General features: G+C 38.8%; 1 protein-coding gene across 1 annotated transcript in view; it reads right to left on the bottom strand.

Annotated features, from left to right (window-relative positions):
• The window catches only part of mrps35 (mitochondrial ribosomal protein S35), a 36621-nt gene extending 23266 nt beyond the window's left edge, over nt 1-13355 (bottom strand). Inside the window, exons 1-5 of the mRNA XM_060839369.1 lie at nt 13181-13355; nt 9347-9396; nt 8241-8408; nt 5258-5318; nt 454-593 (exon numbers count right to left, since the gene is read on the bottom strand). Coding sequence (XP_060695352.1) covers nt 454-593; nt 5258-5318; nt 8241-8408; nt 9347-9396; nt 13181-13298 — 537 coding nt within the window. The 5' untranslated portion in view covers nt 13299-13355. The remainder of the gene's footprint in view (nt 1-453; nt 594-5257; nt 5319-8240; nt 8409-9346; nt 9397-13180) is intronic.
• Between the last annotated feature and the right edge of the window lie 899 nt (nt 13356-14254).

Consider the following 14254-nt stretch of genomic DNA (forward strand, 5'->3'; position numbering starts at 1 on the left):
ATATTTCAATGAAATTATATTGCATGCTTCTAAACACGAGATAAGTTAGGTCTTGTCTATTTAATCCCATCTCACTGGACAACTCAATTCAGGAATGAGTCTTGTAAGCATAGGTTGCCCTCCCTCTAAGACATGCATATATCTCCTGAAGAAAGAACTCCAAAACTGTGTACAATACTCATCATTAACACAGTGGTCTACAAGTGTCCTAATTGTGTTAAAGTTATTTTAAAAATTGTGTTTCTGACAATCTGGTTGAATTCTGGAAAAAAATAAGTATAGGAGCTCGCTAAAGTTCACAGCAAATTTAATTGCTACATCTCCATGTTGCTCGGGAGCATATTTTTGACTGTTAACATCTCTCACCAAGAATGGGATTTTAACATCACCTTGGTTAGATTACATTGAATAATTTTACATATTGTGATCTTTTGCCATTTATTCATCACTTACTGTCATGGTAACCACTCTAGCATTGGAATTGCGCACAGAGGGTCCTGCTGCAACATAGTTTGTTGTCTTAATTTCAATTGGGAAATGATGCTTACACTTTTCATCACTGTCAAGCATTGCTGGCCACTCAGTGCAGAACTCTACATCAGGAAAATGATTAGAAAGGTAAAACATTTAGTCCACTTCGCAGTAATAAGGAATCATTATTGTAATCCTAATTCTTTAGATAGAGTTATGCCTCAAGGTTTGGACAATACTGAGAATCTTGGTATTATAATATTGTAAATCAGTTGAAATAAAATCACTGCCTGGTCTATTGTATTTTTTGCATTAATATTGAAATTATAAAACTAATACACAGGTATCCAAGAACTTTTTTCAAGTATTTGCATGACCAACCATTAGAATTAACTTCACAGCAAGTCAGACCAAATACAAGCTTGATACAGTCCAAACTGTTAGGATGCCTATAAAGGTTTTAAGTAAAACAAATATAGATAACTCATCTCAATCATGATTGGAAATCTCACCTGTTTAATAGCAAATTGAAAAAACAAACAGCGATTTATATTGAGCTATAATATTGGAAGCTTTACTTAGCATTGGAAGAAGCTGTACATAATAGAGAATGCTCAATGTTGACAATGTGCATTTAATATTCTTCTCTTGGTCAAAAATGCCTCCTGAAAAGCACAGATTTTTCAAAAACACTTTACTTTATTTTATTTTAAAGAAGATTTCACTATTTCCAAACGCGAAAGCATGATTATACAATATCCACCATGCAAGATCCAAATAAATATTCAAGCTTTGTTTGCATATCATATCTACATTACCAACATTACTTATACCAAACAGAAAACAAAGATTGTCAATCATTTGCATTGCATTAAAAGTATTTCAATTAAATTCTAGTTGACCTTGCATATTGTCAAGAACTCAAGATGTGAACAATATTGAAAAGCTATATTTATATTCTGAGAACGTTATCAATTTCCAGCAATACAGTATCATGCTACTACGACTTGCAACCAAAATAATGGAATAAATTGTAGATTTTACATTATTCCAAAATAATTGCTTAAAACAATAAAAGACATAGATTGCACTGGAAAAACTAAAGGCACAGAAACACTAACGAACCAAGAGAGTTGCGAAAAAGAGCAAGTGAATGAAAGCAGTACCACTAAGGACATAGAACTCAAAAACTTCAACTGGATTGGAGCTGATGAGCTAATCCCAGATTGTTCAATTATACAGCATATTAACAGACCCTTCAGCCCATCATCTCTATGTCAACTAGCAAATACCAAATGACACTATCCCATTTACCTGCACTTGCCCTGTCGCTTACTATGTGCTAGCATTTTAAGCGTTCATTCAGAAACATCTTAAATATTACAAGAGTACCTGGTTCACCATTATCCCGATCAGCACGCTTCATATTTCTACCACTCTCTGGGTGAAAAAAACTTTGCCTAGATAACCTCTTAACCACTTTCTCCTCACCTTAAACTTTTTATGCTATCTGGTCTGAGACATACCTGCCACAGAGAAATGAATCTCACGATCTACTATGTTTATAACCTGCATAATTTTGTATACCTCAATCAGATTCCCCTCAGATTCCTGGGTTCCAAGGAAAACATCGAGCATATCCGGTCTCTCCTCATGACTTAGACATTTCATCCCACGCAACATCCTGGTGAATTCCCTTTGCACCCTCTCCAGTGCAATCACGTCCTTCTGATGGTGTGGCGATCAGAACTACACAATTTTCCATCTGAAGCCCAACAAATGTTTTATACAGCTGGAATAAGACGTTTCAGCTCCTATATTCTATGCCTGCATATTGAAGGCAAACATCCTGTGTGCCTTCTTCACCAACCTCTCTACTTGTGCTGACACCTTCAGCGATCTATACCAAGATCCCTTTGTTCCTCAGTACTCCTGGATGACCTACCATTCACATGCATGTCCTTTATTCGACCTTCCAAAATACATCACTTCTCACTTATCAGGAACAAATTCCATCTTACATCACTCTGTCTAATTTATTAGCTGATCAATATCAGACTGTAGAAGGGCTTATCCCGAAACGTCGATTCTCCTGCTCCTTTGATGCTGCCTGACCTGCTGCGCTTTTCCAGCAACACACTTTTCAGCTCTGATCTCCAGCATCTGCAGTCCTCATTTTCTCCTAATATCAGACTGTAGCCTGAGACCATCCTTCTTACTATCAACACCATCAATTTTATGGTTATATGCAAACTTATTAATTATTCCTTTCAATTCATATTCAAGTTATTAATGCACATAATGAACAGCAAGAGTCCCAGCATTGATCGTTGTGGTACACGCTGGTCACAGACCTCAATCACGAAAACAGCCCTTCAATATCACACGCTGTCTCCAATTCACCAGTCAATTTTGGATCCAGTTTTCCCATGGTCTCTTGCCTTTTGGACCAGCCTTCCACATGGGACTTTGTTAAAAGCCTTATTGAAGTTCACGTAAACCATCAATTGAACTACTCTCAATTTAATCACCTTTTCAAAAACTAGTCAGACAGAATTTCTCTCTATCAAATCTGTGCTGACTATCCTTGATCAATCTCTGCCTTTCTTGTTGAAGGAGGTGGCTATAAATTAGATGATGCTGATAATTATCTTACAAAATTCTATAACTTCTGGAAAGGTTTCTGTAAACTGAAAAGTAGCAAATGTAACCCTTGTGTTTAATGAGGGAGGGAGGGAGCGAGAAACATTGAGATCTATAGACTTGTTAGTTTGGTAGCAGGAGCAAGGATAATGTTAAAAATTATAAAGGATGCAGAAACCAGACATTTGGAAAACAGTGATGTGACTGGCAGAGTCAATTTGGTTTTATGAAAGGGAAATTGTGTTTGCCAAACCTGTATGAGCTTTTTGAGGATGTTACTTGTAGATTAGGTAAATGAGAGCTGCAGAATGTGATGTAACTGGATATTCAGAATACTTCTGGTAAAGATTCCACATAAGAGTGTGGTAAACAAAATTATAACACTAGAGACTGGGGTAATAAACTGGTTTGGACAAAAAACAGGAAGTAGGAATGATTGGGTCATTCTCAGAATGGCTGATTGTTATAAGTGGGATCAAACAAAAATCAGTGCTGGAGCCACAGACGTTAAAGATTTATATAAATATTTTGGATTCAGGGATCAAATGTGATATTTCCAAATTCACTGATAACACAAAAGTGGATGGAAATATAAGTTAAGAGGATGATACAAGGAGACTTCAAGGGCATTAAGACAGGAACAACATGGTATACAGAATAGCTTGTGCATATGATTAGGGGCGTGAGTGTGTTAAATAAATTCTAAGAAGAGCACCAGCAATAAACAAATTATCAAATTTCATCACAGTGAACACGAGCAAACTGACACAGCTGTATGCACAGCAGCATTTAAAGAAAACCACTAAACAGAGGAAAGCAAATGGTTAAACAGACATGAGTGGATCAAAAAAAAGCTTTTCATTTTGTTACCTGCCCTATAAGAGGTAAGAGTTTCCAATAATCAATGCAACAAGCCTCAAGATTTCATTTTAAAACTTATATAGTAAATAAAACCGAAAGCAATATCAACTAAACATTATTTAGGAGGCAATAAATACACTGAACAATGGAGAAGGTATCTTCCTTTAACTTCTTTGCATTTGCCGATACTGAGGAGCAGGCTCTAGGGAGACATTTGTGCATATGCTAGTGACTGAGATGTATTGAAAAGTGCCCATATGCTTGTCTACCTCACTGGGATGACTAACAACATCAAGAAGGCTGACAGAAATGGGATGCGAGAAGGGAATGGACCCAGTGCAAGAAACAAATCAGGTTGGGTCCATTCACTCAATCACCTCCATAGACCCATTCACCCCAATCCCTGCCCATTCCCCTCCCCCTGTCCCCAGCATTCCATCCACTCTCTCCCTCTGATCCATTCAAATCCTGTTTCAATCCTGCACCTGTTTTGTAAACAAGCAGAGTGTCGATGCTTGCATATGACTGAAAGACATGCAGAATCTAGAACTGTGCACATTTGCATTGCGATTTGAGCATGTATATGCAATCACTTTAAAGTCCCAGTGTCACCAAATGGATACACTCACACCACAGTTATGCATTATAAGTGCATTCTCCACAGAAAGTGACAAGTTTAAAGCTCAATGTATTTTGGCGTTAACGAGAATCTTTCTCCCTCAGTTGCAAAGGGAAATTTTCCAATGCACTTCTTAACCAAGTCTTCCCACTGGGCCATTGAAGAATGATTGAATTAGCCCATTGTTGTAAAATTCCATCTGTGATTCTAATTTCCTGGCATTCTCAAACATGTGTCCTGAGCTCGCAAGTCTTTTGCTGGTAGTTAACCCAACAGCAGTCCTTCTCTTCTTAGCAGAAGAATACCCTCCCAGTGTTCTCTTTTCCCAAACATGTTTCTTTTTCCTCTCTCTCTTCCCCCACCCCCCAACCCCCCCCAACAGAAAGCGCTTCACACCATGCACTACTTGTTGAGGGACACACTGGGATGTCAGCCTACATTTCTGTGCTTAACTCTGGAGCAAGACTTGAATCCACAATCTTTTAATTATGCCATGACTATTAAAATGTAGTCATTAACTTTTTTGGGGGAAGTCAACTGTATAAATGCCATACAATTCTGATAGCTTGTTATAGTTACTGCATAAAAATATCAAGCTATTCTAAAATGTAAACCATACCTTAAACTATTGACTATAAATTACAGGTTCACCATGTGACCTACCTTTCAAAGCTGTACAATGTTGTTTTATTGCAGGTGGAGTGAGATGCAAAAAATTTGGAATCTGAAACACATTTATAAATAATAAATAAGGGCTTTTAGCTGTAAAGTTAAACATTTAACTTTATTTCCTTATTTTCTATCTTTATAATCTATGTCATGGTTTATTTTATGCCGTAAAATAGTGACGGAGAGTTGCGACATTATACAAAAGATTTACAAGGTTATTGCCAGGGTTGGAGAATTTGAGCTAAAGGGAGAGATTGAATAGGCTAGGGCTGTTTTACCTGGAGCATCAGAGTCTGAGGGGTGACCTTATAGAGGTTTATAAAATCATAAGGGGCATGGATAGGATAAATAGACAAAGTTTTTTCCCTGGGGTGGGGGAGTCCAGAAATAGAGGGCATAGGTTTAGGGTGAGAGGGAAAAATATAAAAGACACCTAAGGGGTAACTTTTTCACACAGAGGGTGGTACGTGGATGGAATGACCTGCTAGAGGATGTGGAGGAGGCTAGTACAATTGCAACATTTAAAAGGCATCTGAATGGCTATATGAATGAGATGGGTTTGGGGAGTTATGGGCCAGGTGTTGGCAGGTGGGACTAGATTGGGTTGGAATATTTGGTCGGCATGGATAAGTTGAACAAGAGTATCTGTTTCAGTGCTGTAAATCTCTATGACAATAAATAAATAAATAATAAACTGGTTTGATTTAGCAGGTAGTAAAGGTCATTCTCAACAAGGTCAGAGATATTATTGCAGTCTGCAAATCATTACATATTGTCAATGGCGCTACTTAATTCAGGACAACCCAGATCCATTGAGTATGTGGACAAACACGTAGATGCAATATAAAATGAATAAATGTCACACACTTTGGTGTGAAAAATAGTATTACGTAGATGGTAATATATTAGGAAATGTGGATGCACAAAGGGATCTAGGTGTCCTTGTACACCAGTCAATGGAAGTTTAAGGTGGCAAATGGTACGTTGGCCTTCATTACAAGAGGATTTAAGTTCAGAAGTAGGGATATTTTACTGCCGTTACATTGGTCTTTTGCAAGACTACGCCTAGCGTATTGCATGCAGTTTCATTCTCCCAACCAACAGAGGATACAACTTGCCACAGAAGCACAGCAGAGAAGATTTAACAGGCCTGATACAGGGATGGCAGAACTGTTGTATGAGGAGAGATTGGTTTGACTGGGCCTGAGCTCTGTAGAGTTTAGAAGATTGAGATGGGTCAACCTGTGGAATTTGCTACCATGGAAAATTGGGGAGTCAGTGAGTACGTTCAAGAAAGGAACTGACATTTTTAGATATTAATGGCTTTAACAGAAAGAAGGAATATAACACTGAGACAGAGAAACAGCCATGATTATATTGTATGGTGGAGCAGGCTTGAAGGATCGAATGACTACTCCTGCTTCTAATTTTTAAGTACAAATGAATCAGAACCAAGGTAGAACCACCAAGTGTCATTACCAGGATTGTTATGATTGAGTATTGTTTTTAAAGATATTATTTGAAGAATTAAATTTGCAGAATTTTAAAATGGGGATTAAAGAAAATTTAAACATTGCATCAATTACCACCAACAATTTTAAACAGTTGTTTTCACAATATTCATCAATATTTACAATTCTTCACAGACAAAGCTGGAACAATGAACAGTATCATGCAAGATTATTTAGCTCTCAGTAATGACCATATTTAGGAAACAGTCATCTGTTTTAAAGTCACTAGAAATTATTTATGAAACAACACCTTAATCAGTCACAATGGCAGAAAGATTTAAAAAGAAATATACTACAAAATCTTTTAGGGGTTAAATAATTATCAAGGCAAGTATTATATATACTCCCAATGTCAGAAGCGATATTTCATCCAATATATTTTTGAAGTTTGTCTATTGGACCAGACTGCCCATTTTATTTTAATAGTGAGTCTATGCAAAGGTTTTCTTTTTAAATATATTAATAGCTGCAAGCAGTGACTGTACAACTCTAGATTCCAGTTACAAAAAAAAAATGCAAAACATATCCTTTGAATAAGCTCAAGATCATAAATGGGGATAATTTCTTACAGCAGGATGTCGAAAGATATTGTGAACTCTGAACATACAATCAGATGTTATATACATTCACATCTAACTTGGAAAAAAGCAACTTGACTCCAATAGTTTTAGTTACCAAAAACATGTTTTCACAATTCTTCTTAGACACAAAATTGGAACAATGAATAGCATAATGCCAAAGTTTTTAGCTCTCAGTAATGACTATATTCAGTCACCAGAGTATATTAAAAGCTAAATGACCAAATGGCTCAGATGATTTATGTCATTTGTTGAGCCTTTCCCTTCATCACTGCGATCAGCTGTAGTGACAGCTATCATATCTTTGTATTCAGCAAGTTCGTTAACCCAATTATTTAAAACTGGTTAAGATCACTGGAAAGTGAATTTGAGATGGATACAATATGCAGGTTAGTTTCCTGCAGTGGAATTTCAGAACACTCATAATAATTTAATTGACTAAAACAAAGGTAATACATTTATCCATGTAATATGTGCACCCCATTGGTTTAGTCTCCTTTCTAGAGCTTGGGGCTTGTGCTGGATGCTTCACTCAGACTTGGTGATCTCAAGCTGTAGAAGACAATTTTCTAAGGCTGCAGGATTATTTTCATTCTGTGCTTGTTGAACTACAATATTCATACAATTACAACCACAACCTAAATTTCACATCTAGTTGTATATAAACAGGAACTCATCAAACATTTTGCATTTTCAACCTTCTCTGTGAAACTATGATATTGAAAGTGAAAGATAATTGGCACAAGACAACCAGACTGCAAAATTACAAACACATGGTTTAAGAAGCTGAAACTGAAGGCAACTAATGTTTTCCACAGAATTTCAAACAGTTCAAGCAAAATATCTGGAGTTTTACTTTGCATACTCTAGAAAGACACTAATTCTCACCTTTATTAATTCCAGGTTTCCTATCTTGGCCGGTGGGACTCCTCTCTTTACTGGATAGCCCATACGAATAGGAAGCGGTACAACAGAAGGTTTAAATGCAGCTGCTGTTGGGTACACATTGCACCAATTCTGGTCCACTTCCATCTTTTCAGTCCTCGGAGGTACTGGCTAAAAATGCAAAATACTGTTTTAAAACTTCATTAAATATTTTTGAAAAGCTTTGGTTTCTCACATTAGCAATTTTATTAATCAAGTTTTGAAATAAATAAGTATAAATATGGTACTTTACTACTAACAAATGTTGTAGTTTTATGTTATAGTAACCGAAGTCATGTATTTTTTTCTCAGTCTCAGATTGTGGACGTCACTGGGAAATTCAATATTTATCTCTGCCACTAACTGCTGAAGTTTACTTCATGAAACAATGGGGTCCCTTTAGTAAAAGTGCTCACAAAATACTGTTTGTTAGGTCACATGTTCCAGGACTTTAATTGACTGGAAACTTGGAGACACGATGATCCCATGCACTTGCTAACTTTGTTTTTATATAAAAAAAACTAGTCGAAATCACAAATTTGTAACAGCTGCTGAAGAAGTCTTGATGAATATTCTCAATAATTCCTGTAGGTGGTAACACCATTGACACAGCACATTGTCAGTAGAAGAAACAGATACTTAAACCAGTAGGTGAGTTGCGGACCAAGAGAACTGCTTTTTTGTTGAAGGTCTTGAGCCTTCAGTATTGTTGCAGGCAAATATAACTAAAAAAAGGTGAAAATTATTCCATCACCATATTAGCTGCTGCTTAATAAAATGGTTTTGAAAAGTCAGAAGTTGAAGCACTTGACACTGAATACCAAGTCCTTGAACAAGTAGCCATATCATTTGTGACTAAACCAGTCCATACAATGGATGAAGGGGGTAAGAATGAATACATCAAGATCAATAACAATTCAATAAGAAATCAATTACTACCCCTCCCACTCTGTATTCTTTAGGCAATGGTCAAGATTTTAAAATCACTGAATTGTCACGCCAATTTTCTGTGGACTATTCTATGATTCTTAAACATGGTTGAAAATGCATGAGAGTTGTTCAATAACTACCTCTCTCCTTTGTTTTTCTTTTGGAGATGCTCTTTTGCTGCTTGTTACTGCTGTAGAAATAAAAAACTTAATTACAGAAAAGATATGGAAAGTAATGAGACTTTCAAATATACAGACATTTAGAGTCATACAGCATTCTCTTCTGTCCAGCTTGTCTACGCTGACCAGATTTCCTAAACTGACCTAGTCCCATTTGCCAGCATTTTGCCCATATCCTCCTAACTCATTCCTATTCATGTACTAATCCAGATGTCTTTTAAATGTCGTAATAGTACTGACCTCCACCATCCATTGTACTCACCTCCACCATCTCTGGCATCTCATTCCATGCACACCACCTCTGTGTGAAAATGTTGCCCCTCAGGGCCCTTTTAAAGTTTCCTTAAAGATTTCCTTAAACATTAAACCTATGCCCTCTAGTTTTGGACTCCCTTACCCTTGGAAAAAGTCCTTGGCCATTCATCCTATCCATGCCCCTCATTATTTCATAAACCTTCCAATGCTCAAGGAAAAAGAAGCCCCAGCGTATTCAGCCGCTCCCCATAGTTCAAAAGTGTAATGGTTTAAAATTTTACATTTAACTTAAGTAATTTAAGTAAAATAACAACAATGGAGATGAGCCCATGTTGCAAGGCTGGGTCTGAATCCTTTGATAATATATTGCCTCAATTATAGGATGGTTAGCAATTAACAGGCTGGATCTGGTGGTTGGGAGGGTAAGAGGTTGTGGAGAGGGACTTCTCATTATTTCTGTCAGGGCGGGGTGTCGGATACGTGTTTCTCAGAGGAAGACTATGTTGAGTTAGAGAATAGCACAGCAACATCATGGCCAATTAAGAAAAGTATCCCTCACTTATTTTTCACACAGTAGATTGGACAAAGCAAAGTACTGCAGATTTTGGGCATCTGAAATAAAAACAAAAATTGTTGGAGAAACTCAGCAGGTTTGGCTGCATACATGGAGATGGAAATTAACAGGGTCCAATGTGACTTTCCTTCGGAACTTAAGGGGACTGGAGAAGAAATTACTTTTATGCTCTTACCAAAGAGGGAGGAACAGCAACTGGATCAGATAGTGAGAGCACCCAGGGCAAAAAACAATGAAGTGCTAACAATAGTCTGCATTTATAAATGTGAAGTGATGCATTTTGGAAGGTCAAACTTGAAAGCTGGATTCATGGCAGTGTGGAGGAACAGCGGGATCTTGGTGTGCAGGTACATAGATCCCTTAAAATTGCCATCCAAGTGGACAGGGTTGTTAAGAAAGCATATGATTTTGGCTTTCATTAACGGGGGATTGAGTTTAAGAGTTGTGAGATCTTGTTGCAGCTCTATAAAACTTTGGTTAGACAGCACTTGGAATACTGTGAGGAAAAAGGGAGGTCTGCAGATGCTGGAGATCAGAGCTGAAAATGTGTTGCTGGTTAAAGCACAGCAGGTCAGGCAGCATCCAAGGAACAGGAAATTCGACGTTTCGGGCATAAGCCCTTCATCAGGAAACGGGCTTATGCCCAAAACGTCGAATTTCCTGTTCCTTGGATGCTGCCTGACCTGCTGCGCTTTAACCAGCAACACATTTTCAACTTGGAATACTGTGTCCAGTTCTGGTCGTTCTATTGTAGGAAAGATGTGGATGCCGTGGAGAGGGTTCAGAGGAGGTTTACCAGGATGCTGCCTGGAATGGAGGGCTTATCTTATGAAGAGGGGTTGACTGAGCTTGGACTTTTTTCATTGGAAAAAAGAAGGAAGAGAGGGGACCTAATTGAGGTGTACAAGATAATGAGAGGCATAGATAGAGTTGATAGCCAGAGACTTTTTCCCTGGGCAGAAATTGTTAACACAAGGAGTCATAGTTTTAAGCTGTTTGGCGGAAAGTATAGAGGGGATGTCAGAGGCGGGTTCTTTACATAGAGAGTTGTGAGAGCATGGAATGCGTTGCCAGCAGCAGTTGTGGAAGCGAGGTCATTGGGGATATTTTAGAGACTGCTGGACATGCATATGGTCACAGAAATTTGAGAGTTCATCCATTAGGTTTACCTTACATGAGGATCAATGGTCAGCACGACATCATTGGCTGAAGGGCCTGTTCTGTGCTGTACTGTTCTATGTTCTATATCTTTTCAGTAAGTGTCAATTGTAGGTGTGAATAATAGAAAATAGATTAGTTCTGCTGAGAGTAAACAACAAGGAACATGAGGTGGGAGATGAAGAGAGTGTGCACTCAAAATGGAGGACAGTGTTCGTATTTTGAAGTTGTTGGACTCAGTGTTGAGTCATTGTAAAGTACCTATGTGGAAAATGGGGAACTGTTCTTCCACCTTGCACTAGGATTCAGCAGAGCACTGTGCAGGCCTAATGTGACATTGTTAGCACGAAAGCAAAATGGTATATTAAAAAGGCAAATCACTGGAAGGTCAGGGTCATTCTTACATGTATACAGTGCAGCAGTGTTCTGCAAAGTGTCACCTAGCCAGCATTTGATTTTGCAAATGTTGAGGAGACCACATTGCAAGCAGTGAATACAGTGGACTAGATAAAAAGTGCAAATAAACAGTTACATCACCTGGAAGGCACATTCAGTATCTTGGACAATCATTCTGTTTTCTGAAATTGTCTGGTAAGGTGCTATGCGGGGTGAAGATGTGTTATGAGTGAGAGTGAACCACGGTATTATGGAAGGGATGGTCCCTGTGGATTGCTGACAAGGGCAGAGGGAAAGGTGCGCTTGGTGTTGGCAGAAAATGGCAGAGAATTGAATACACAAGCTGGTGGGGTGGAAAGTGAGGACAGGGACATATATTGTTCTTAGGGAAAAGAGGTGATGCCAGAACTGTGGGAAATGGGTCAGACAGAGTTGACGACTCCACAGACCACAGGAATATATACTGGAAGCACTCCCGTATAAGAAATTACTAATGGAACAGTTAATGATATGAGAACATGGAATGGAGTCCTTACAGAATTAGATTTAGATTTTATTATCTCATGTATTCTGATCTCCATGCTATAGGAAAAATACTGTGAAACTTGAAAGGGTTCAGATAGGATTAATAAGCATGTCCCCAGGGTTGGAGAGTTTGAGTTAAATAGGCTGGGGCTATTTTCCCTAGAGCTTGAGAGGCTGAGGGGGGACCTTCTAGAAGTTTATAAGATTATGAGGGGCATGGACAGGGTGAATAGATCTTTTCCCCAGGGTAAGGGAGTTCAAAACTAGAGGGCATAGGCTGAAGGTAAGAGAGGACAGATTTAAAAGGAACCTAAGGAGCAACCTTTTCAGACAGTGGTGTGTATACGGAATGAATTGCCAGAGGAAGTAGAGAAGGCTGGTACAATTACATTTAAAATATATCTGAGTGGGTATATAAATAGGAAGGACTTAGACAAATATGGGCCAAATGCTGACAAATGGGACTAGATTAATTTAGGATATCTGGGCGGCATGGACGAGTCGGACTGAAGGGTCTGTTTCTATGCTGTATATTTCTCTAACTTTATGACGTGTACTCAAGTACAGGTACACAGAAATACAATGAGAAGTGTACAATGTCACCTTTCCCAACACCATCTTAGCTACAAAAGGTTTAAAATCTTTAGGTACAAAGCAGAAAAACAAAAAAACGTTATTCAGTATAAAGTAGAAAAAAAAAGCTAAAACTTCAACATTACAGGAAGCACGATGTGAGGTGTGGTGATTATAGCCTTGTCTTAATTCATGAGTTAAAAACCCAGTTTATAATCGGTCGCCAACCTCAGCTCTCGAGTGAGCCACCCAGTGACTGAAGCCGAGCTATGTCTGTTCACAACCAACCTCTCACAGCCTGACCCTCTGATTACCTTCGGGCGACGTCGTAGGAGTTGGCGACAATTGAGTAGAATAGAAAGCACTGTCTCCAAGGCGCCTATTCACTCGACTCCGTACAACGAATGATCTCAAAATACATTTCATCGCCATTCCTATCTCCTCGCACCAGCCACTGTTAGGATCAGCGACTCCTCCAGCAGCCCATAATACACCAGGCGCTAGTGAATCACCGATTCCTCCAGTATCCCTTAATGCACCAGGAGTTAGTCAATCACCAACTCCTCCAGTGTCCCGTCGTGCAGCAGGCACTGCTCCTTGTTGTGGGAAGTGCCCTGAATGTTCAGTGTGAGGTGTAGTTCAGAATCTTAATGACGAAGAAATTCGGTCAAAGTCCTGTGCGTTTCTGATGTTGTCAATGTCAACATTTATGGAAAATATAGTCGTGTTTTCCCATTCTCTTCCTTTTTGATGCCTGACTCCCAAGACGCATAGTATTTGTGCGAGAAGACCAGCGTTAGTGTTTTGACAGCAGAAGACTAGGAGAGAAGGCTGGTTACACAGACATTGGTATAAAGATATGAAGGAAGCTCATCATGTTTCAACATATCTTCTCAGCTCCACCTCAAGATGTAACCAGGTGTATTGGAGTGGCACTGTGGCTCAGTGGTTAGCACTGCTGCCTCATAATACCCGGGACACAGGTTTGATCCCAGTGACTGTCTGTGTGGAGTTTGCACATTTTCCCTGTGTTTGTGTGGGTTTGCTCCCACAATCCAAAGATGTGCAGGCTGGGTGAATTAGCCATCCTAAATTGCCCATAGTGACCAGGGATGCCTAGGTGAGGTGTATTAGTCAGGGGTAAATGGAGGATAATAGGATGGGGAATGGGTCTGGGTTGATTACTCTTTGGAAGGTCAGTGTGGACTCGATGGGCCTTATTCTACAGTCGGGATTCTATAATATTGATAATTTTGTTGCTGATGTAAGATGCCCCCCCCCCCCAACCCCCTTAATTGCCAATTTAATTGGAAGCTATTTTAGTTCATACAGAAAAAGGAATGTGCCAACACTGACATCTCATAAATCAGAAGAAATTCTGGGTAACC

This window comes from Hemiscyllium ocellatum, chromosome 19 (genome assembly GCF_020745735.1).
Source record: "Hemiscyllium ocellatum isolate sHemOce1 chromosome 19, sHemOce1.pat.X.cur, whole genome shotgun sequence".
NCBI lineage: Eukaryota > Metazoa > Chordata > Chondrichthyes > Orectolobiformes > Hemiscylliidae > Hemiscyllium > Hemiscyllium ocellatum.